Source organism: Abramis brama (genome assembly GCF_963993115.1).
Source record: "Abramis brama genome assembly, chromosome: 3".
NCBI lineage: Eukaryota > Metazoa > Chordata > Actinopteri > Cypriniformes > Leuciscidae > Abramis > Abramis brama.
In genome coordinates this window covers 22,330,636-22,356,883 of record NC_139965.1, presented here as the reverse complement: position 1 = coordinate 22,356,883, position 26,248 = coordinate 22,330,636, and the positions used below count along the sequence as shown (strand labels likewise).

General features: G+C 38.6%; 2 protein-coding genes across 4 annotated transcripts in view; both read right to left on the bottom strand.

Annotated features, from left to right (window-relative positions):
* Nucleotides 1-570: 570 nt before the first annotated feature.
* Nucleotides 571-23,602, bottom strand: pelp1 (proline, glutamate and leucine rich protein 1). 2 transcript variants are annotated; one of them, XM_084109108.1, is made up of 18 exons: nucleotides 23,439-23,602; nucleotides 23,167-23,231; nucleotides 21,230-21,335; nucleotides 20,952-21,101; nucleotides 15,954-16,025; nucleotides 15,814-15,873; nucleotides 15,552-15,708; nucleotides 15,340-15,472; nucleotides 15,144-15,231; nucleotides 14,926-15,014; nucleotides 12,748-12,861; nucleotides 12,340-12,484; nucleotides 11,717-11,870; nucleotides 11,575-11,630; nucleotides 11,238-11,462; nucleotides 6,331-8,130; nucleotides 1,543-1,584; nucleotides 571-1,105 (listed from the first exon to the last, which is right to left on the bottom strand). In XM_084109108.1, the coding sequence occupies exons 1-18, from the start codon at nucleotides 23,577-23,579 to the stop codon at nucleotides 1,013-1,015; spliced, it is 3,690 nt and encodes a 1,229-aa protein (XP_083965234.1). In that variant the 5' UTR covers nucleotides 23,580-23,602; the 3' UTR covers nucleotides 571-1,012. The 2 variants fall into 2 exon arrangements, with proteins under 2 accessions (XP_083965234.1, XP_083965235.1); XM_084109109.1 differs by lacking the exon at nucleotides 1,543-1,584.
* Nucleotides 23,603-24,774: 1,172 nt separating this feature from the next.
* The window catches only part of arrb2b (arrestin, beta 2b), a 41,282-nt gene continuing 39,808 nt past the window's right edge, over nucleotides 24,775-26,248 (bottom strand). For both annotated transcript variants that reach the window (XM_084108546.1, XM_084108547.1), the window contains exon 15: nucleotides 24,775-26,230. In XM_084108546.1, coding sequence (XP_083964672.1) covers nucleotides 26,137-26,230 — 94 coding nt within the window. In that variant the 3' untranslated portion in view covers nucleotides 24,775-26,136. The remainder of the gene's footprint in view (nucleotides 26,231-26,248) is intronic.

Below are 26,248 nucleotides of genomic sequence, written 5' to 3'. Positions count from 1 at the left end.
TAAAATGAAGGTGATGTACGCTACCGTTCAAAAGTTTAGGGGTTGTTTTTTTGGAAAGAAATTATAACTTTTCTTCCGTGGAAGAAATTGTAGTCTGCCTCGACCCAGAGTCTTATCAACAGCAATCTTTTTAACAGTAGTGTAAACTCATAACCACAAGTTTTATGTCATTTTTGCATAAGAGATATTACTGAGAAATGTTGTGGTATCACTTCAGCATTGTGTCCCGTTAACAACATACAGGGAGCACTGGACTATATAATCATTTAAAAAGGAACGCAATCATATATTGAAATAATACCAAAAATATTCAGACGTCAGGGATGAGCAGGATCAGAGTTCAGGAAAGATAATAAATGCAATGCTGTGGTCATGTTTTGCATGCCATTTCTACAGGAGTTCACCATTTAGTGGACATCTTACAGCAAAGAGCTTTTCTGTTAAAAGTGTCTTTGAGAACACTCAATATACCGCAAGTTACCCATTACAGCACGTTGATTTCATTCATTGTGGTTATAATTTACTTCACCTAAATACGGTCTACTTTCGACAGAATCCATGAACAAAGTGTGATAACAGATTCACTTTATTGCATGATCTTGTTAAACAATGCCAAGTATGTGTTACATATACAAACGATATTACAAAAAAAGAGGCCACAAAAAATTAACCATATTGTCCAACTGATAAAAGCACTTTTGAATACTTGAAACTACAGTATCATCATACTTGTATTAAGCTGCCAGAAAAATAAAAATACCAACAATGACCACCTAAAAGTCATCTCTCAGCTTATGAATAATTTTTGCTGTGTTCAACAATTTACCAATGGTAATGGACTTTGAGCCTGAAAACCTAAAACTCTCTCAAAGAAACTTTTCTAGTGCAACTACAACAGAGGTTGATGGGACATTATCAATCATATGTGACTATGTGGTATATTTCAGGACCTTACTATTCATTGCAATGCTCCTCTGATGTGAGATTAGAGTGAATGAGAAGCTTGGTCATGTTAGGGCTGTGATTGTGAGGCACTATGATCGTCATCATCTGGCGGGCAGTCAACAAAGTCTGCCAGCATGGAAGCCATTGCCTCATCATCTTTCTGGAAAAGAATTTGAGAAAGAGGAGAGAGTGAGCTTGAGGGAGAAAAAAGGCTCAGAATAAGCAACAATTAGTGTCTGCACATGTTTACATGCCATTACCATAAAGTAAACTACCCACAAAAGATATAAACCGTACAAGCAACAAGTAAACTACACACAAGCAATATTACTGCAAGACATACAAGGCACTCTCATTTGTTTTGGCTTCCTCAATTGTTTAAACAACAAATCCAAACTTAGGACAGAAGCATACTCTACGCTAGTGTTGTCACGATAGCAAAATTATGTCTTCGATACGATACCTGGCTAAAATATCTCGATATACCAATACTAAATCGATACCATAGCAAAAATGTTTTAAATAAAACAAATGTGAAACTAATTGAATAATATGACAGAATTTAAAATGTATTGTTTAAATAAATAAATAACTCACTTGACCGGCGTGTTTATGCCCTGATTTTTGACCATTCCCTTCCTATTATTTAAAAAAAAAAAAAATATTTGTATTACATGCAAGTGTGAACGTCCTTACAGAGATGTTTGCAACAAATCACATTGGCTAACCTTTCACAATTCTGAAATGTTTGGGATAGTGGTGGGTGATGCGTCATCTTATTTCATGACATGAGTAATTCAATTTATTTTTTAAATGTAATGTTCAGATAGACTACAGTAGGTCTATATAACTATAGCAATCAAATAAGAAACGAAATAAATGTTTAACAATGCATAGTCTTTACTCTATAAATTAACTATACACTCACTGATTCTTAGTAAATATATTGCAGCAATTTATTCAAGCAGTGGGTGATTGAACAGACCACAGCAGGTTTATTAGGATGCTATCACTTTAAGAGCTCCACTAATGTCCACTAAAGGCATACCTGAATGTGTTTATGTGAATACTTGCCATGATGTGCATTTTGATATATTTTTGACCATTCAAGCACAATAATCCACAAAAGAGAACTAAATTCACACTCGAATGCTGTCTGAGAGTTTTTTTTTTTGTGGCGCGTTTAACACTTTAACACAAAAACGTGTTTTTTTCTTCTCTTCTTATGCATGCATGTTTGTTTGTTGCTCTAAGGCAGGGTTCACCAATCTCGGTCCTGGAGGCCCGCTGTCCTGCAGAGTTTAGCTCCAACCAGCTCCAACACACCTGTTTGAAAGTTTCTAGTATGCCTAGTGAGACCTTGATTAGCTGGTTCAGGTGTTTTTAATTGGGGTTAGAGCTAAACTCTGCAGGACAGCGGCCCTCCAGGACCGAGATTGGTGAACCCTGCTCTAAGGGGTCAACAACTGTGCACTGCACAGGTATATTTTAATCTCTGCATGGAGTGGAAACAAAGCTCTGCGCACACATGTCCTGACTCCTGCTGTCACACATCGATGCAAATTAAGAAATACAGCTCTTAGGATGCTGTCAAAGTACCGGTACTAATAAAATGTGGAATCGTGCCTTTTCTAGAAGCAGGATATCGTGATACCTTTCCTGTACCTGTATATCGTGCAACACTACTCTACGCAAGTATGCACATGCTGATGTGAATCCTTGGCCGATGCATTGCAAACGCACAGTGCTGTTGTGCATACTCTGTGTGTTCATGCGCAAACCTCAGTCCTCAAGGAAATACAGTTACTGGGAAATGTTGCCATTTAACAGCTATTATTAAGGCAACTGTCCTTTGCAGCAATGCTGAGAACGCAACATTAGGGTTTCTCTGTCTTAAAAAGTACTGCGGTAATCAAAATACACACAACTATTAAAAAGTTTGGAGTCTACAAGATTTTGTTTTTAATAGAAGTCTCTTTTACGCTCACCAAGGATGCATTTATTTGATCAAAATACAGTAAAAACAGTAATATTGTGAAATATTACCATTAAAATAATTATTTTCTATTTTAATATATTTTGCAATTTAATTTATTCCTGTGATGGCAAAGCTGAATCTTTTCTTAAGCCCTATGTTCAGTACATTTTTCTTTAAATGATTGCAACCAATTAGAATGTTTGAAAAAGTATCAAAGAACAGTCCAATAAGGTTTGGGAGTCACTATCAAGCACCATTTGAAGGCGGGACGTCCTTTTCTGACACATGGTCACAGGAGCACATGGTGTGAGATGAAAGCAAGATTATTTGCTTTAGTAATCTTATTTAAAATGACCTGAACTGTACATAAAAAAAATATGTGTGTGCGCGTGTATGAAGGTGTAGAGAAGCCTTTTGGCAGGTTTTGTGAAGTTTTTTTTATTTTGCATGTTCACAAATTCAGTTTTTCTTTTTGTTACCTCAGGGCAACGTTGTGCGATAAGGGGTACTTTTCAAGGATGTCTTGGGCAATACCTCACAATGGCAAATAATGTGTTACAAGTAGGGAAGATGTAGGGTTCCTGGGTGCACAGGAACACCCAAAGTCACCAAAGTGACACCAATGTGCAGCATCCACCTGGATGATGCGAAGGCAGCCATATTGCGCCAGAACACCCACCACACACCAGCTTATTGGTGGAGAGGAGACAGAGTGATAGATGGCTCGCAGTCTCTGCTCCAATTCATCCCAAAGGTGTTCTATCAGGTTGAGGTCAGGACTGGTGCGCAGTCATGTTAGAACAGAAAGGAGCCATCTACAAACTGTTCCCACAAAGTTGGGAGTATGAAATTGTCCAAATTGTCTTGGTATGCTAAAGCATTAGGAGTTCCTTTCACTGGACCTAAGGGGCAAAGCCCAACCCCTGAAAAACAACCCCACACCATAATCCCCCCTCTACAAAACTTTACACTTGGCACAATGCAGTCAGGCAAGTACCATTTTCCTGGCAACCGCCAAACCCAGGCTCATCCATTGGATTGCCAGTCAGAGAAGCGTGATTGGTCACTCCAGAGTCCAGTGGCGGTGCGCTTTACACCACTGCATCCCACGCTTTGCATTGCACTTGGTGATGTAAGGCTTGGAAGCAGCTGCTCAGCCATGGAAACCCATTCCATGAAGCTCTCTACAAAGTTTGGAGGTCTGTAGCTATTGACTCTGCAGAAAGTTGGCGACTTCTGTGCGCCTCAGCATGTACTGACCCCACTCTGTGGCCTAGTTGCTGTTGTTCCCAATTGCTTTCACTTTGTTATAATACCACTAACAGTTGACCGTGGAATATTTTGTAGTGAGGAATTTTCACGAATGGACTTATTGCACAGGTGGCAACATATCACCGTGCTTGAATTCACTGAGCGCCTGAGAGTGTTTGTTGAAGCGTCTGTATGCCTAGGTTCTTGATTTTATACAACTGTGGCCATGGAAGTGATTGGAACACCTGAATTCAATGATTTGGAGGGGTGTCCCAATACTTTTGTCAATATACAGTGTATATGGGGATGATTAGGATACATGAAGTACATGATATGACATGACGCACTACATGATACAAACCTATGTCTGTATCAAATCAAATATATTGATGTGTTTCAAGTGTTTTTCCCTTTTTACTTAAATGATTTCTTGACATTTTTAGATTTTTTTTTTGATTTTTGTATTGCTGTCTGAGAATTGTATAATGATAATTTTCTCTATGATTCTTTACCATTGTTGCACAACGTTGCCCTCAGGCAACAAAAAATGTTTGGGGTGGGGGGGTTGGGGGAGGGACATTTTTCAATAAATCAATAAAATGTTCCCAAATGAGCCAAGAAATGATGTGGAATAATTTTTATCATGTGCCATCAAAATGCATGCAGTAGAGGGTTAATAATAATAAAATTAAAATACAACAACAACAATGGATTGCTACAATTACAACAACTAGTGTACAATTATTACAACTAGCCTACTACTATTAATTATTTTATATGTATTCATAAACATTTTGGTATTTTCAAAACGTTAGTGGGTACGTAATTAACACCCGCTCCCTATCACATTTAAATGGTGCGTAACATTTTATAATGTTCTGTGTTCTTTTAGGCAAACTGATGACATTGCATTTGATGCACTATGTACAATAATAATATTTCACGAGTTTGTTTGCCTTTTTTCTTAAAGCCGAGTTCAAAACTTTGATTAAAACGCAGTGCTTGTCATAGTCACTTTTTTTACCCAGCCGTCCAATGACAGTGGAGGAGGGGCGGGAAAAATACTACACCGACCAACCATCCTACTTGTACAATGACTGAACAATGGAGAAGGTAATATTGCTGGTTACTGCATTTTTATATTCAGTAATATTCTTCAAAATGAGATACTAGTAACACATTACTGCGGTGGATATTCCAAATCATAGCAACCAAACGTCTCAGCTGGAAAAACACTGCACCTTCAAAGTGCCCTCAAGGGCTGGCTGTTTTCAGACGAGCACCATTCATTTCCTTCTCTCTGGGCCTCTAGTTGGTTCACGTAGTGTTTTGCGCTGCGCGTCTGTGTTGCAAGTCACCACGTAGGCTCACTATTGGCCGACGCTGGTGTATGTGTGTGATGCGTGATGACGTGATGACGTGTAACACAGACGCGCAGCGCAAAAACACTACAAGGCCCAGAGAGAAGGAAATGAATAGTGGAATAAAGTCGTTATTTTTGTTTGTTTTTGCGCACAAAAAGTATTCTCGTCGCTTGATATACTTAAGATTGAGCCACTGTAGTCACTTGGACTGTATTAACGATCTCTTTAATAACTTTTCTGGGCCAGCAAGTTTCAATCACATAGAAACCTATGGAGGAGTGATCAGCTCTCAGATTTAATAAAAAATATCTTAATTTGTGTTCCGAAGATGAACGAAGGTACGAACAACATGAGGGTGAGTAATTACTGACAGAATTTTCATTTTTGGGTGAACTAACCCTTTAATTGAAATACTTATTGTTATGCATATGGCCTATTAGTCTTTTGCATTTATGCAATATATTGGAGCCAAACTTGAGAAGAGAGTCCAGAAGATTCTGTGGCGTTCATGGACACGTAATTTGCGTAGTTTTTATTCATAGGCGGGGTTTATGCAAATTGTGGATGAGCGTCCTTATTTACGAATGATTGGAATTCATTAACATACACGTTTAACTATCAAATCTGATGTTTACAAAGTGTTGTGAAAACAGAGGAGAGTTTTTCAGGAAGGTCCGTATTACATGCAAATTTACTCATATTTAAGAATGTTGCATGAATGAGGCCCAATGTGCGTTCTGAGTCTAAGAGAAAGAAATCTGGACCAAGATTAGATGGATATTACTCCGTTACCTTTTTCTTTTCGATGCCTTGTTCAGAAGACTCTCCTTCCTCACGATCCCCCATTTTCCTCTTCGTTCCTCTTGCATCTGCATCATCTCCCTGTTCAGCACTTTCTTTCTCTCCCTCAATGGTCTCATCTGCACTCTGTAACACCTCCTGCTCTGTTGTGGATGGTGCGCTCTGATTGGTTTTGTCTTCGGGCTGTAATTCCGTTTCTTGCTCTTGAACTTGGCCCTCTACAGTCAATTCTTGACCCTGTTGTGATGGGCCAGCTTCTTCTTCGGGATTTTCTGGCCTTGCCACTTCCTGCTCACATGTTCTCACTTCAGGTTCAACCGCCTCCACTATGGTATCCTCTTCAATGCCCTCTGCATCTCCACCAATTACAAGAGTCTCTATTTGTTGCTTGCCAACCACAGCTTCATTTCTCTCAACCGCTCCAATGTTCTCAATTTCCTCCACGGTGCCCTTCTCCTTGATCCTGTCATCTGCATAGACACTCCTCACACCCTCCATCTCCTCGATCCCTGCTTCTACTTCTCGTTCTCTCTCCATGCAGAACATTTCCATCCCTTGCTGCTCCTCCGCCGCAAACATGACTTCTGCCTCCTCCTCGCCCATCATCCCTCGGTCATCGTCTCCCTCCAACGGCTGGATCTCCTCACTCTCCTCTTCGTCCTCATCCTCCCCCTCTTCATCTTCATACTCATCAAAGTCCTCTGCCTCACAGTACTCGTCATCCAAGAAGTCGCTGCCTTCCTCTTCCTCCTCTTCGTCCTCCAGCCCCTCCTCCTCTTCTTCCTCCTCTCCTAATTCTTCATCCTCCTCCAGCTCCTCTTCCTCGTCCTCTTCGTCATCCGAGCTGTTGATGTTGATGACATTCTGGTCCACGTCGTTGCCTGGAGGCTGCGGTTGGAGCTGACGGCTGGTCTGAGCGATCTGGTTTTGAAGCTGCATCTGTAAAGACAAGCCCAGTGTTGGCGGCTGCCCACCTGGAGAATTTTGCATCAACATCTGTTGAAGTTGTGGACCACCAGTCAGTGAATCCACAAGACCAGCAGGTGACGCTGAGAGTGAAGCAGTAGTTGAGTTCAGAGGAGGCACCAGAGACACAAGCTGGGCCGTCTGGCTTGGTCCAGGGAAAGAGTTAATGTTATTAACGTTAGCTGGCAGAATCTGATGGGGAATGGAGGTCGGCAGCTCGTTAGTTAGCGAGGTGTCAACCGATCCAACGTCTCCCACTACTGGGACGGATGGCTGCAGGCCACCAACCACAGATACCGGTGGCTGGGACAATGATTGTGCATTTGCCACTCCATCTTGCATCTCTATCATCATACCTGCTGGCATAATAACAACACTATCATCTGAATCACTCTCCAAAGAGATCTCCACATCTTCTGGCTCTTCTTTGTCGTAGCGGACAAAAACTTGTCGTTGGCTTTCAGGGGCTCCGAGGCCTGCCAGTTCACCCGGTTGGGACGGAGAGAGCAGCAGGTCACCTGGGCTGGCCGTAGTGCCTGCTGGAGTTGGAAGAACCGGGGGAGCCAAAGGTAGATGGTTCTCCAGAGAGCCAAGGAGGGTGGCAGGGCCTAAGCCCATGGGATGCCTGGCAGGGAAAGGAGGCCCTGTTGTGGCTCCACCAAGAAGGGTAGGGATGGTTAGTGAGGGGTTTTGGCCAGAGGCAAGGACAGGGGCAGATGCAGTTGATTTGAGAGTTAAAGGAGTGAGAGGGAGAGAGATTGAGGGTGTGCGAGGATGAATAAGAGTGTTGCATATGGTCAGAGCCTCAGCACAGAATGACGATACCTGCAGGAATACACAGAGAGAGAAAACAAACAGGAAATGTCAGTGGTCACATTTTCCGAGGTCAGTACAAATTTGACTATGCCAACAGATAATGAATATAACCATTGTTCAAAGAGTAACAGTAACTGAGAAGGAATACCCCATCTAAAAACAAAAATTATCTCGTTTACTCACATTAATACCATCCCAGACTTTCTTTTGTGGAACACAAATGAAGATTTTTAGAAAAACAAGTCTATATAATACAAGTGTATGGGACCTCCAAAGTTATTTGTGTTCCACAGCAGAAACAAAGTCAAATATCTGGGATTGCATGATGGAGAGTAAATAAATATAAATTTTGGGGTATCTATGGGCAAATTATTTATAATAATAATAATAATAATAATAATAATAATAATAATAATCATCACCCATAGATACCCCACAATTAATATTCTGTTATTTACTCATCCCCCTATTTTGTGTCCTGCAGAGGAAAGTAAATCAAACCAGTTTTGAACAAAATGAGGGTGAATAAATGAAGACAAGAACTTTCCCTTTTTTTGGCTGAACTATCCTTTTTAAACAGAGTACATGTTAAACAGATATGGAGAAATCTGATAACTGTGTGATGAACCACAGACAGAGGCAGGTCTTTGCCAGGGCCACGCTCTCTTGGCAGTTTCTATTCTAGTGTTAAAATAGGCTGAATTTAGCCTCGGAAACAGAAACCAGTTTGTCAGGCGTAATGTTTCTTTTTAACATCTCACTATTTTTCTGTACACCTTTGTAAATATGAAACGCTGTCTCCAGTTACAGTCTCTTGCGTCATTAGAAGCAAATAGCCACTACACCACCCAAAATGAGCATTCACAGTGAAAGCAAACAGCCACATAAGAGGACAAATACGCTTTCTGTCAAAATGAATGTTGCTGTACGTCAGTCATTGTATACTTTAAGACTTCTTTTTAAAAACATGTTTGCGTGTTCAAACAGGTTTGGTTAATATGTCATTAAATAGTTTAAACTGGAAAGTACACAAAGGGCACACTGATTTTACAAATTAAGGTTTTAAGATGAACAGAACCTGTCAAAAGTTTGGAAACATTAAAATTTGTTCATGTTTTTGAAAAAGGTATCTTATGCTCACCAAGGCTGCATTTATTTAATCAAAAATACAGTAAAAACAGTAATATTGTGAAATACTATTACAACTTAAAATTATTGTTTTCTATTTTAATAAAATATATATATATATATATATATATATATATATATATATATATATATATATATATATATATATATTCTTGTGATGGCAAAGCTGAATAGCTCCAGTACTCCAGTCTTCAGTGTCACATGATCCTTCAAAAATCATCTAATATGGGATTTGCTGCTCAAGAAACATTTATTATTAAATGTTGAAAACAGTTTTTGCTGCTCAACATTTTGTAACAATGATACTATTTAAACATGCATGGTAAGATTAAAAAAAGAGAGAAATTAATACTTGTATTCATCAAGGATGTATTAAATTGATCAAAGGTGACAGTGAAGACACTTCACAAAAGCTTTATATTTAATGAATGTTTTAATGAATTTAATAAAATGTAAATAAATGCTGTTCATTGAATCGTATAGTAAAGAATGAAAAAAAGTAGCATTTTCACAAAAATTAAGCAGCACAACTTTCAACATTGATAATAAAAGAAATGTTACTTGAGCACCAAATCATCATATTAGAATGATTTCTGAAGGATCATGTGACACTGAAGACTGGAGTAATGATGCTGAAAATCCAGCTTAATCACAGAAGTAAATTACATTTTAAAATATATTTAAATAGAAAAGTTATTTTAAATTGTTTTTACTGTATTTGATTAAATAAATGCAACTTTTCATTACGAATCATGAACGAACAAACATTTTCTAGATTTAGATTAATAAATCCTGTAAATGTTAATGTCTACATATACTAATACATTCAACATTAAGTTGTATAAATTAACATTAATATATTATGAACAAACATTAACATTGAACAATAGCATATTTATAAATAATTAACCTATATTAGGAAATGTTGCAGAATGTTTTTCATTGTTAGTACATGATACTTAAACCTTATTGTAAAGTGATCCTTAAATACCCTGTTGAATGTCAACACTGATTTCAACAACCTCTTATTACAACACGTATTTACTCAACCGTGGCCCTTTTCAGTGCTTCTGCTTTCATTATCACAATGAACTAGGGAGGCACAACAATGATGTGAAACTAGCTGAAAAATACTGTAAATCAGCAAACAAGTGAGACTCCCTCTGGTGGATAACATTTAGAAGCATTTTATCTTGAGTAAAAACACAAAATATGGGATATCTGTTGAAGACTAGCAAGCCACTCTGTGTGTGTGTGTGTGTGTGTGTGTGTGTGTGTGTGTGTGTGTGTGTGTGTGTAAAAGCACTTCTTCAGTAAAATGTTTGCTACATAAGCTGCTAAACTATAATTGTATTCTCAAAATGTGTTGTACAGTTAAGGCACAATTAATATTTAGATGTATGTGCGTTATATAGCAAAATACCAAAACAAGTGGCATTTGTTTTTTAAAAATAAATATAGAGCTATTTATGTGCTAGAAATATATAGCACACGTACACTTTTCATTGAAAAGTTTGAAATTTGTTGTTTCTGAAATTGTTTCTGATTTCTGATGAACTACACCGGGGGTTCTTCTGCTGGAACAACTGAATGAACCTGATGGGAACTGACTTTATACACCATGAAAAATTACTGAGACCAAGTGAAAAATGGCTTGGACAAGGGAATTCTGAGAAAAGCTCTAGCAAACTTTTGTTTGTAGATGCCACTTGGTTGGATATTTGTATCTTTTAGATATTTTTAAGTGTGACATAAGCGTCTAAAGACTTTTTGGGGCCACTGTATATTGTCTACACACTACTAAAACACCTTTGATAAATCTTAAAATCAAATCACACACAACGCTTCCATCACTTACCAGGAAGACAACATGACTGTGGATGAGATTTAGCATGTTATGCTCTGATCAATTAGATTCAATGGACAGGGTTTTCAACCCCAAGTTTTGACCAAGGATGTTCACTCACCATGATGTTGCGATCTCGCCGGCCGTGGCTGAAGATGGAAACCGCGCAGGAGAGGGAAGGAGGCCAGCGGGGAGAGGGCACCAGCACAAGTGCCAGTAAGAGGCGGTAGAGCTCTCGGCGAGGGGTAGGGCTGCCATACTGTCCACTGACAGCACCGATCTCCAGCAAACAGTGAGCCTGCTGCTGCAGACGCACACACAGAGGCACCACCAGGTCTTGGATCCTCTAACAAGGGAGGGCGTGTTTAGAAGAACAACGTAAAACAAACTTTTCCGTACTTGTATGCAACATAAAAAGACATTAATACCCAAGCACGAACAAATTGTAATGAACAAACCTTATGCAGATCTTCCTTTAACAAAGTTCCACTGGTCAAAATGATCTGTCTTAATGCTGTAAAGGAATCATTCTTCATTAGCAAATGTTGTTTATTTCAACCAATAAAACTTGAAATTAACTGATCGTTCCTGAGCGCTCACCCCGTAGAGCAGCAACGCATGTGTCTTGATTGGCTAGCACATCTCCTTTCCTCTGTAGTGACATTCCTTCTCCTATTACCTTAGTCCGACGAGGACCTGACTTGCCAGCAGAACCAATCAGGTCAGTCATTGATGACTGTTGTCCAGAACGAAGCTAGACAGCAGAAGACAGAACCGTTGGAGAAAGAAATAGAACTACTTCAAGCAGGGCTATAATTGAATGTATTAATTCAGTTTCTAAAACTCAATGACAAAATAAGCAAAGATGGCCATCAGACACATTTGTGGGCGATGTTTTATATTACAATTTACTACAACTTTAAAATATAATATGGTGTTCAAGAAACATTTATTTTCAATGTTAAAAAAACATTGTGCTGCTTTATATTTTTGCAAACCGTGAAACGGTGATACTTTTTTTTTTTCATGATTCTTTGATGAATAGAAAGTTAAGCCACTTATGTGAAATAGAAATGTTAGTCACTTGATGAATTTAACGCATCCTTTCTTGTTAAAAACAATATCTGTATCGTTTTCGTTAGTTATTGTCCTTTTTGTTAACGGGCCTTGATTGTTACTAATTACATACTTATGGTGTTTGATACAAACACCCTTAATCTTACCTTGACTGCTTCTGATCCTGGCGTGATGTCACCCATCAGATGAGTGAACAGTAACTCTGTGTGGGACGGGCTTCCCTGAAGCAGAGAGACACCCCCTACTCTTACCCACAGTTCTATGATACGGTACACGGCCACTCGCACTGCACTATGGGCAAAATATAACATCATAAAAGTTAAAAGCTTGAACACTTGACTAAAATAACAATGAGTAAAAAGCTTCAATAACATAGAAATCCACTGAGACGTGGTAAATGATGTCTTCAATGAAATGTGATCACAAGTGTTCAAGAGGAAGCTTTTAAGATTTGTTTGTAATGGATGTACAAATAGTATAGTCTCATCTGACCACTTATTACAAGGCATAAAACAGTTTCATATTTCTAGTCATCAATGGTGTTTCCGTAATACCTGTAAGCTCTTTGCTGGCCCAGACTAGCCTCAGGCAGAGGCGTCCATGCAGACAGAGATTGTGAGAAAAGCCTTGTGAGCACACTGCTATACTGGACCAGTCCACCACCCACACTGTACCAAAAAAACATGAAATGAATACTTCAGCTACTCCTGGACACAAATAATTAACCAGCAACCACTGACACATAATTCATGAATCAAAAATCAAGCAATTACACAATTCATGTAATATAATATTAAATATTCAATTGCGTTGTTGGAACTCTATAATTTAACGGTAAGTTAAACTAAATCAGTAATTGTTAGGATCTCTGTTATGTTATAAATTTTTTATGTTTATTTAGGCATTTAGACATCTCATAGTTTTAAGGCCCCATCTATTTTTGTAAAGTGCCAGATGCTGGGGTGTATGTGTTGGGGACACGCTCATTTGAAAAAAAATTGTATAAAAATAGTTGTTTTCTTTTAGGATTAGGTAATATAATTTATAACTAGCTACAGTGAGGAAAAAAAGTATTTGAACACCCTGCTATTTTGCAAGTTCTCCCACTTGGAAATCATGGAGGGGTCTGAAATTGTCATCGTAGGTGCATGTCCACTGTGAGAGACATAATCTAAAAATCCAGAAATCACAATATATGATTTTTTAACTATTTATTTGTATGATACAACTGCAAATAAGTATTTGAACACCTGTCTATCAGCTGGAATTCTGACCCTCAAAGACCTGTTAGTCTGCCTTTAAAATGTCCACCTCCACTCCATTTATTATCCTAAATTAGATGCACCTGTTTGAGGTCGTTAGCTGCATAAAGACACCTGTCCACCCCATTCAATCAGTAAGAATCCAACTACTAACATGGCCAAGACCAAAGAGCTGTCCAAAGACACTAGAGACAAAATTGTACACCTCCACAAGGCTGGAAAGGGCTACGGGGAAATTGCCAAGCAGCTTGGTGAAAAAAGGTCCACTGTTGGAGCAATCATTAGAAAATGGAAGAAGCCAAACATGACTGTCAATCTCCCTCGGACTGGGGCTCCATGCAAGATCTCACCCCGTGGGGTCTCAATGATCCTAAGAAAGGTGAGAAATCAGCCCAGAACTACATGGGAGGAGCTGGTCAATGACCTGAAAAGAGCTGGGACCACCTTTTCCAAGGTTACTGTTGGTAATACACTAAGACGTCATGGTTTGAAATCATGCATGGCACGGAAGGTTCCCCTGCTTAAACCAGCACATGTCAAGGCCCGTCTTAAGTTTGCCAATGACCATTTGGATGATCCAGAGGAGTCATGGGAGAAAGTCATGTGGTCAGATGAGACCAAAATAGAACTTTTTGGTCATAATTCCACTAAACGTGTTTGGAGGAAGAAGAATGATGATGAGTACCATCCCAAGAACACCATCCCTACTGTGAAGCATGGGGGTGGTAGCATCATGCTTTGGGGGTGTTTTTCTGCACATGGGACAGGGCGACTGCACTGTATTAAGGAGAGGATGACCGGGGCCATGTATTGCGAGATTTTGGGGAACAACCTCCTTCCCTCAGTTAGAGCATTGAAGATGGGTCGAGGCTGGGTCTTCCAACATGACAATGACCCGAAGCACACAGCCAGGATAACCAAGGAGTGGCTCTGTAAGAAGCATATCAAGGTTCTGCCGTGGCCTAGCCAGTCTCCAGACCTAAACCCAATAGAGAATCTTTGGAGAGACCTCAAACTCCGTGTTTCTCAGCGACAGCCCAGAAACCTGACTGATCTAGAGAAGATCTGTGTGGAGGAGTGGGCCAAAATCCCTCCTGCAGTGTGTGCAAACCTGGTGAAAAACTACAGGAAACGTTTGACCTCTGTAATTGCAAACAAAGGCTACTGTACCAAATATTAACATTGATTTTCTCAGGTGTTCAAATACTTATTTGCAGCTGTATCATACAAATAAATAGTTAAAAAATTCATATATTGTGATTTCTGGATTTTTTTTTTTTTAGATTATGTCTCTCACAGTGGGCATGCACCTACGATGACAATTTCAGACCCCTCCATGATTTCTAAGTGGGAGAACTTGCAAAATAGCAGGGTGTTCAAATACTTATTTTCCTCACTGTATATATAAAAACAATAACAGTCTACTGAATGTCTCAATTTAAAAGAGTAAATCAATGCATGTGTGCTTACGCCTTGATGAGAGCAGAGAGAAGCTCTAGAGTGTCGTTGTGTATAGAGGGTAAAACCAACAGCTTCAGACAGCCCTCTCCTGTTGGACTCTGAAACAAACTCCTTCTGTTAGTGTCCACATCCATGTTAAGCAAGTATAGTGAATCACATCATGAACAGCAACAACAATATCATTTAGATGCATGAAAACAGAGATAGAAAAAGAGTTAAAGCCTTACAATGCTCTTCGTGTTGACAGCCAAAGCTCGACACACCAAATTGAGAACATTCTGAACAGGCAGACGGACTGAAGATGCAGGATCAACACTACAAGAGGAGAGGAAAGTACAATATCTCAATATTATAAAAAATACTCAACTTAAAAAAATCAGCATTTGAAATAAAACAAATTAAGCCACAGAACATTAGCACAACCTAAGAGTGTGTTTAATAGCCAGACAAATAGCCTTGTAACGGTGATGGAGCTGAAGGATCAGAAGTGGATCTACATCATCCAGGGGAGCGAAAGGGAGTTCCACACCAGGACCCTCATACTGCACTGTCCCTTCTAAAAACAGTGAGCACAGAAATTAACAATTTTGTTTCTCTCAATACAACAAAAACACTGTTTCTCTGTTTCAACATACCTGTTTCTGTGCCCTGGTACAACTGTCCCAGTATGCTATTGGCTGATGCTAGAAGGCTGTGCAGCTGATTGGTCCACCCCTCAGCCTTGTGCCCACCTCCCCCTCGTTCCAACACCCCACCCAGGCAGGGCAACCGGCCATAACACTCACAAGCCATCTACCAATAATGAAAAGTCAGAATTATGATGCAGAAGGTTTGATTCAACTACGGACAGTATGCTTTCATTTCCAGTATAACACTGAACAACTGGATGTAACCAACCTCTTGTACTTTAGGATTATCAGAGTCCATCTTAGAAAGGAAATACGCTCCAAGCTTATCCTGTAAGGGACAATGTTAAGCATTTTCAGATCCAAAGTAACTGCATCAAAAAAAATTATATAATCAATGGATATACTGACCCTCAGAGATCCGCAAGCCCGTGGGTAGTAGATCATACACGCCATCATTCCTTTCATAGCAGCTAGGTGGCACTATGACAAAAAGTTTGATTCCTTTGATACTTTTTGCTACACGACAAATGTAATACTCACTTCATTAAACCATATACACTATCGTTCAAAAGTTTGTTGTTTGAAAGGTTTTTTTATGCTTTTTGAAAGAAGTCTGTCATGCTCAGGATGCATTCATTTGAAACCGAAAAATAACAGTAAAACAGTAATAGTGTGAAATCACAATTTTAAAATAACCGTTTTCTATTTTAATATATTTTATATATTATGTGATGGCAAAGCTGAATTTTCAGCAGTCATTACCCCAGTCTTCATTGATTTCTGAAGGATCATTGTGACAATCTAATACAATGATTTGCTGCTTAAGAAACATTTATTATCAAGGTTGAAATCAGTTGTGCTGCTTAATTTTAGTGGAAACTGTGATAAATTTTCTAAAAAATTTTTTAAATAGAAATAATTTTTTTGAAAGAGAAATGTTTTGCAACATTGTCTTTACTGTCACATATGATCAATTTAATCTGTCCTTGTTGAATAAAAGTGATAATTTCTTTTAAAAAAACAAACTTTTGAATGGTAGTGTACATATGAGAACAATTTCCACAGTGTAAACCAGCTCGGAATGAACTAGGAAATACTAAAAGACTATGCAACTAGGTAAGCTCGATTTGTTTCAAGACTACATTTTAAAGACCGCCCTATGGTGAAAATCAAGTTAAGTGTTGTTTATATGTCTATGTGGTGTTTTTATTTGATTAAAGACAAACTATGCGCAAATTCATCAGTCAACAACACCATTGCAGAGTACTATTTTCCCCGTAAAACTGCAGTGTACCAAAGCACTTTTCCTATTATTTCTAGGGATGCTGATTTTTAGAAGGCAGTTATCTGACACTGAGATGGCGAACGGGAACATGGTTTGTGTAACATAAGCAACATATTATTAGCAGTTTGATAACTCAAGACAGGAATCGACTCTCGTTGTCGACTGTGTTCGAAATCGCTCACTTGTTCGCGGATTCTCTAATACCTAAATAGTGCATGGCAGTTGAGTCCACTATATTAGGAGTGAAAGAAATAAAATGAGGAATTCAGACACTGATGTATTACACTGTACGTGAGCTGGAGCGGTCACAGAAACATCTTTGTCAAATACATTTATCCTGCACGTACACTTTAACTTGTAACTAACTTGTAACTAACCTTGTAACTAATCTTGTAACTAACCTTGTAACTAATCTTGTAACTAATCTTGTAACTAATCTTGTAACTAATCTTGTAACTAATCTTGTAACTAACTATACTTATCTGTGTTATTTTAATGAAATAAATTTGATTTCCATTTTCAATGGTTAACCTATTTGTGCTCATAATTAAACCACAAATCATTAAAACATCACTCACATCAAGAATAAACACATTAAGTGTAAATGATTGTATGTACTGTACAAATTTTTAATATCTTTAACTCTCCTGTCCAAGCACCTTTTAAGACAGTGAGCCAGTTTACATGCACACAATACGCTGATAACAATCAAAAACCAGTTTATTGAAATAACCTGATTTACCCGTTTACAAGACTATATTAAAAAACAGGTAATTGCCCGGTGGTGATGTCAAAACGTAAGCATCCATGTATTTCACTCAGAGTATTCTATTTATTATGCAAGTTGTGGTGTTAAATAAAGCATAAAAAAATCCAGAGTATTTCAAAACGTCCTCTCATTATATTTGAAGTTTCTTTCTTTCTTTGGCTGCACAAGATGAGAACAAATTTTTTATATTTTTTGGGTCAAGAAAAAGTCAGAGTTTGCGATGTATATCTCCTCCTCAACCACGAAACGCTCGCCGTGGATGGATATGCTTATATCTGCTGTATAAGGACTCCTGTCACATATCAAAGAGGTGCACTTCAATAAGCCGACAGAACGCAGGTTAAGGTGTTTACATTTCGGGCGAAATCAGAGTAGTGGGAAAAGAAATCTAGCTCTGTTGATAGGTTTATTCTTAAGCCATTTATGACCTTACGCTGATAAAGGAAAACAGTAACGTGTCCATATAACCAACCTCACGAGACCGTTATAATGAGATTAATTCATTAAAGGGTTAGTTCACCCAAAAATGAAAATTCTGTCAGTAATTACTCACCCTCATGTTGTTCCAACCCCGTAAGACTTTCATTCATCTTCGGAACACAAATTAAGATATTTTTGATGAAATCTGAGAGCTGGCTTACTCCTTCATAGGCTGCTAAGTAATTTCATCTGCCAGCCCAGAAAAGTTAGTAAAGACATTGCAAAAATAGTCCAAGTGACTACAGTGGCTCAACCTTAAGTTTATCAAGCGACTAGAATACTTTTTGTGCACAAACCCCCCCCAAAAGTAACGAATTTATTCAACTATTCATTTTCTTCCGTTTGGTCCTCTGACGCGAGTTCACGAGAGCGCCACGATGCATGCGCGAAAACTGAGAAGGATGTCTGAATCGTGAGAAACTAATTAGAAAACGTAAAAGTGCCTTACCAGTGCCGTAAAATGAAAGGCTTACCTTTCACACTTTCCCATCAAAAGATCGTGAGCGTCATCTTCTCAGTTTTTGCTCATGCGTCGTGGCGCTCTCGTGAACTCACGTCAAGAGGCCCACACGGAAGAAAATGAATAGTTGAATAAAGTTTTTATTTTTGTTTTTTTCTGCACACAAAAACTATTCTCGTCGCTCGCAGATTTCATCAAAACTATCTTAATTTGTGTTCCGAAGACGAACGAAAGTCCTTACGGGGTTGGAACAACATGAGGGAGAGTAATTACTGACAGAATTTTCAATTTTGGGTGAACTAACCCTTTACAGAATACCTTCTTTCTCGCTTATTAAAATCTGACATAATATTTATCCACGGCGGTTTCTCGTGACTTTTCCCTCTGTAAAATTAGGTATCACAACAGCTAGCTATCAACAAAACTGATTACTGGACTAATCTGGACAGTCACACTAAAATTGAGTTGTTTTAATATTTTAAAGGTGCCATAGAATGTGAAATTGAATTTATCTTGGCATAGTTAAATAACAAGAGTTCAGTACATGGACATGACATACAGTGAGTCTCAAACACCATAGTTTTCTCTTTCTTATTTAAATCTCGTTTTTGAAAAACACCCCTGAAAAACGGGCGAATCTCCACATAACACCAACTGTGACGAAACCGATGGGATCATTAATATGTACGCCTCTAAAAATTTGCATATGCCAGCCCATGCTCAGTGCCAGGCGAAACTGCACAGCCGAATCATCAGAAGTTCTGCAGGTGAAGAAACAAGCAGGAGGAGGATCATAGGGAAAATGGCAGATCTATCTATAATCTATCTATCTATAATCGGATACCGCTACAGTTTAATTCGAAGTTGTTTAGTTGCTCTGCCCATTTCACCACGGACTGTTACAACAATATCAAGCAGCCAGGCTTCTCTCGGCGTCTCAAACGGACGAAGGGGGCAATTTCAACTAACGTTATATTCCCGCAAGCGGCAAGTAGGGATTTTATTAACGATAATTTACATTGTGTTATCTAGATCCAGCGCGATATTGTTTTTTCCTCGAGAGACATCATAGCTTGCAAACGAGCGAACGAAGCATGGCAGTTGCTCAGTGTTTGGTTGTACAAATGAACACAAAAATATTTTTTTGCTCCTTCATCCGAGCCTCTGGAGAACCAGTGGGTTATGTGAATTTCTGATGTGTAATTGTTCAAATTCAGACAGATAATCTTTCTTTCAAAGTCGTTCAACACTGTTTATGCATCAGTATATCGCGTTGCAGTGATAAGATCTTCATTCACGCGATCAACAGGCTGTCATCTGCTCAGTGCTCATCACTGAAACCTTTTATGTGATGGGAATAGATCTAAATACTTAAAAAAAAAACTTCTCATGATTCGTTAATCCCGATAGCTGTAATAGTAAAAACATATAAAAGCTGTAATAGTAAAAGTTTTCCAGATAGCTCTACATGTAATGCCAGATATTTCATATGCAAGCATGTCAGCCAATCACAGCAGTGGGCAACAACACTGAAGTCTCACAGCAGACACGCCCCTTCAAACAGAGTGTTCAAATCAATGGATGAAATCAGGCTAGGAAATATGCCTTTTATTTCTAAATTATAACAAATTTTGATCTAAAAAACATACTAACATTATAAGGGCACCCCAGGAAACATTATAAAATAATAAAATAATCCATTCTATGGCACCTTTAAGGCTTTGTGTCCGGGGAAGAAAAAAAACAATTAAGTGTGTAATAATGACTGCAATCTCGTATTATTCCTCCCTACAGTGGGAGTTCAGACCTGAAACCAAACTCCCCTATCAAAACTCTGGTGTTTTGACCAGTGAGTGGATTCTGACTAAATTAAACACCATTGATTGCCAACTGCATTCAAGAGAACAACTAACATGTCTATGATTGGCTACATTGTTTACCACTGCAAAAACACATAAATAGAAACATTTGACATACTCCAGAGTGCAAACACAAATACGCACTGAAACGTTAACCAAATCCGTTTTACCGGGCATGCCTGTTTAATTCGCTCTTCCTATTCTTCTTCTGAATCAGTGTCTGGTTCAAACACATAGCTGAATTAAACCAATATTTCAACTTGCCATTGCATAACATTTACTAGTTGATCGAGTGGATCAGATAGTCCAAGCTGGTGTGATTGAGTGGAGGCGGGGACTAATTTGCATATTCATGGATCTGTGTATATATTAAATGAAACAAGGGTGTAGTAGAGTTACATTCATGCTATTTTAAGGCATGAAGAAAATATAGAAAAAACGTTTAAATATGTCCGTGTGATTATCAAAGATGTGTTTTAAGGTATAAAATTGACAACAGGGGGACTTTAACAGATGTAAATCTACATGTGACAAGGACATGCATGCATTTTACCTCCGATTTGAGGCTGAGCAGGGAGGTGAGAATGCCCAGGATGGAGTTGAGTCCCACCTCCCTGGCCAACTCTGGCAGCTGGGACGAGTACTGCAACAAGTCCTGCAGCACACTCACAGCAAGCTGCACGGTAGGGAGAGGGGACTGCGACTGTGTGTTTGAGAAGAACAGTAGATGCATTACTAAATCATACAGAACTGAATAAAATCCGGAAAGACCTATAAAGTGGATCCAGGCAAGAGAGAAGAACAAGGCAGATGTCGGAAGACATTTCTCACCTGAATGACCTGCTGCAATGTTCGCAGCCATGAAAGGCAATGCTGCTGGAACACTTCACTTGAACTATCCTTCACCAGCACAGACAGGAGACAGAGACCCTCAAACCTGAAACACATGTGATCAGAAAGCCATAAAGTCAAGATGAAATGGAAGTAGCAACAGATCTTTTCTTCCGTATGGTTACGTACTTCTGAGAAACTTTTGAAAAGGAAAGAAATGTAGGGCGGGGATAGGTTATATCTATCAGTTGTTACTTGAATGGAGACAGATTTAATACAAGCCTGCATTCTATTGTAAGAAAGAGGCAGGGTTTAAGCAGACTTCTTCAAGCCTGCTCCTGGAGACCCACTGTCCTGAAAGATTTATTTCCAACCTGCTTCAGCATGCTTGTCTGTGATTTTCAAGCGATCCTGAAGAGCTTTATTAGTTCAGATGGGTTTGATTAAAGTTAGAGCTAAACTCTAAAAAACAGTGGGTCTCCAGGAGCAGGGTTGAAGACCTCTGCACTAAATGATTGGAGAAGACCAGCATACAGACCCTTTCCAAAAAATTAGAATATCATGGAAAAGTTTATTTATTTCCATAATTCCATTCAAAACGTTAAACTTCCATAGATTATAGATTCAGGGCCCACAACTTAAACGATTTCAAGTATTTAGTTGTTTATTTGTACATAATTTGGGCTTCCAGCTCATAAAACCCACGAAAACAGGATTTCAAAAAATTAGAATATTACATGAAATCACACAGTAATTACACAGTAATACCATGGTCATTGAACCAGGTTTTGGTTATTTTGGCAGTGTGGGCAGGTGCAAATCCTGCTGGAAAATGAAGTCAGCATCTCCATAAAGCTTGTCTGCTGAAGGAAGCATGAAGTGCTCTGAGAATGTCCTGGTAGACGGCTGCGTTGAGTGGACAGCACAGTGGACCAACACCAGCCGATGACATGGCTCCCCAAACCAACACAGACTGTGGAAACTTTACACTGGACTTCAAGCATCTTGGATTGTGTGCCTCTCCATTCTTCCTCCAGACTCTGGGACCTTGGTTTCCAAATGAGATGCAAAATTTGCTCTCATCAGAAAAGAGGACTTTGGTCCACTGTGCTTTATTAAATCCAGAGTCAACGCAGCCGTCTACCAGGACATTTTCAGAGCACTTCATGCTTCCTTCATTTTCCAGCAGGATTTGCACCTGCCCACACTGCCAAAATAACCAAAACCTGGTTCAATGACCATGGTATTAATTACTGTGTGATTTCATGTAATATTCAAATTTTTTGAATTCCTGTTTTCGTGGGTTTTATGAGCTGGAAGCCCAAATTATGTACAAATAAACAACTAAATCCCGAAACTATAATCTATGGAAGTTTAACGTTTTGAATGGAATTATGGAAATAAATAAACTTTTCCATGATATGCTAATTTTTTGGAAAGGGTCTGTACATTACTAGAGAACTCTGTGGTTTCACCCCAAGATTCAGGTATAACGTTCTGATAAAAAATGGTGAGGTCAAAATATATATATATATATATAAAAAACATATGCATGGATGAATCATTCACAATGAAACGCATTTAGAAAACAAATGACAACTTTAATGTTTTTGCAGAATGACTGGTTTCTAAATAAACGCAGTCTGGGATCACATCCTGGAGCCTCTGAATCTTAGAGACAGAATCTTACTATTACATTTAATAGGCAATTCTATCTAAAACGACAGGAATTCAGTACAACATGCAACACATCATTCTAAGAGGCAGTAACATAAAAGTAAGTTATTTCAACAAAGCTTTGATCAGAAACAGAACTGAGATAAAAGTATAATTGAAGAGACTAAGCATCAGGAGAATTCGGTCATGCATGCACATAGCGACTTTAAACGTTTATGAAAACGGCAAGGAACTGTTCTTTACTTTTGTTGACAGCTCACCTGGTCTTACTGGAGCCGAGCCGTGTGTTACTGATGCCGACCAGACCACCCACAGCTCCCGTGCTCTGAAGAACGATTAAAAAACACTGCCGTTAATATAAACAGACATATGAACATCTCATCGGTGTGTTTTCAAGTGAAACAGAAAGATATAGGCTAAGACTACATATGAATACAAACACTAAACTAACGCTTCCATTTAAATAAAGGAAGCGTGCGCGCTAACAGCGTTAGACAAGACCTGCAGGAGAAACCTTTAGTCCTAACGTTACCTGAGTCCCGACCACGCCATGCTCACGGTAGTTTGCTAGAAGAGCGGGTAGATACTCAGGTCTGTCCTCCTTTAGGACAGACACTAATCCTTCTGTTAAGCGTGTTATGCTGGGGCCATGCAGCCAAGCCGCTGAAGCCATCTTAGCGCCCCGTATGACGAGAAAACTCTGCGACGAGTGTATAGTTCAGGTGACGTCAACACGTCGCGTCGGCGGCTGGAATGGAGTGCATACTACACTATGAAATGTGTACTACACAAAGATGTTAACTGGTTTATTTAATCTATGGTATACATAGATACGCGTAGAACATCATTCATATGCATTTTTGAAAAACGTTTAAGTGACTTATGTAATGGAGTTACAGACACACGGCAGATCAAAATATGACACCCCCCCTCCCTAAAAAATGTTAAATAATAACATCTTCCCATCGAATTAAAATGCATTTTATTGGCTAAAATAGCATTGCTTATACAGTATATTTGAATTCATGTCAATGTTTTAAAAACTTCATTTATAACCAGTCCATCAAGTTTAGACACATATTTGACTGAATTTGTGTTTTTTCATGATATTAAAAACATTGTGATCTTAACGTGGATTACTTGGAATTTAATTTATAGACAAATAAAAATGGCATATTAACTTCTTTACAAAACGAAACTTTGAAATGTTTGAAAATGATGGGCCGGATTGGAACTTTTTCAATAAACAATCCAGGATGGACTATATTTTTGTATATTTCACTAAACAAATGTTTTAAAAAATTACTAAATCATAAAGAATATGTCCTTTTACAGCTTTGTGAGTCTAAACAGGTGAGGTCAGTGAACAGAGAGGTACAAATCTAGCGGCATAACTATTATGAATGAATAAGTAAAAATAGACACTTGTGTGCCAGTCTACATGAAATGTTAAACATGACAGTAACTTGTACATTAATAGACAATTTCACTAATGTATCAGGTTCATTTTCAAGCTTTCATTAAAATAAAAATTGGATTTAAAATAACGTCCCACATTTTTTGTGTTTATAATTAATATAATTGTTCTCAACAACTGTTGACTTCAAGGTGTTTGTAGGTGTTGAGTACTGAAATTTGTCGGATAATGGGTAGCGCTAAAGTTACCGGTGCAGCTTGATTTCAGGATTCTGCACTAATGACTCAAAGTTATAAATGTAATACATTTCTATTTAAAAAAATCCCATAAAATAATGCTAAAGCATTTCATATTCTGCAGAAAAAGACAAAAACAAGACAGGCATGACCTCTTCTTCAACTGAAGAGCACATAAAAAGGCACATCTAAAGCAAGTATACACACTGGCATGGTTGTATGGGTGCTTTAAACAAAGCAATCCTTTATTTTAGAGATAGCTTTTTGTCCTTCAACGGGAGCTCCACTTTGTTCACTGCAAAATGTTACTTCCTTGTACACATTGTAACATAAGTAAATTTGCCATTGTTCAGTAGTAAACTATGTAGAATGTCATAGGAATGGGCTGATCCTGGGAGAACAAGATAAAAAGTCAAATTTCCTGGAAATCATGCTATAAATGCGATTTTAAAATAACCATCAAAATATTTCTGGCAGTCCAATGGTTACATCAACAGTTTCTGTGAACTAAAACAAAGAATTAGCATGTGATTTTCAACCAAACTGAGCTTAACTTACAAGCAACATTATAAACCATCACATTTTGGCAAATAAAGTTTGGCAGGCACAAATAATGAGGAATTACATTGTGTGTGTGGCACATACAAAGCCTGTCCCTGTCCTCTTGTTGTATCTACAAGCTAATTTCACACTGAAGACTTGTAGCAGTGTACACATATTCTACAACTCAACATGTGGAATAGATGCTAAAATTTACAATAAGAAACCAGACACTTGTGTCCCAATGCACTTTGCCAACTATTCTTTCACTAAAAATGCCACGTCCTTAATTATTCGAGTATTGCGTGCACTACAAGTGCACATAAAAGTGTTACTACGTAGTCTTGTATGATATGTATACATTTTACATAACTATAACATAAAAGCTGCTGAGCAAGTATGGATGGATTGGATTACGGTTCTAGGAAAGTTGAATAAAATTAACACCAAACTCAAGTTCCCTATGGTGTTTTGGAACAGTGTATGTACTGTACAATGAAATAACATAGAACATATATCATAATTACATAGCTATTAATGCCCACTTGATATATAAGTGGGAATATGATGGCAAAAAAATTAAAGGAAACAGAAAGGAAAAGGTAAAGAAAGAATGAATCACCCCTGAATCAATGGACCCTTTGCCCACCAATAATACACTGATGTCCAGATGACCCATCTAATCTCCCATTCCTTCTCCCTCAATCATTCTAACAAATAAGCACCCTAGTGAAGTGGTTGATGTGACCAGAGGCCAATTAAAACACTTCACAGATGCTAAAATGGTGTGAAAAGGAGCCAAAAGACAAAGAAAGAAAGTAAGAAAGAAAGAAAGAAAGAAAGAAAAAGAAATGAGGCTCTGAAGATATCAGTAAGTGCTCCACTCTATCATATGGGCCCAGTGGAGCAGAGGTATAAGAGTACTGGCAGGTTGACACCCCACCCCTGTCGCCCTTCCTTACAACCTCTGCACGGTGTCGTGTGTGTGTGTGTGTGTGTGTGTGTGTGTGTGTGCGCGCGTGTGTGTGTAGGGGCCGTTAGCAGAAGTGGTCGTCCTCTTCATCTTTCATTCCCTTCAGCCTGAGCCTTGCAAAGTCCTCAAACACAAAGTCATCATCCTGTGAGAAATTACTGAAGACAAAAAGAAAT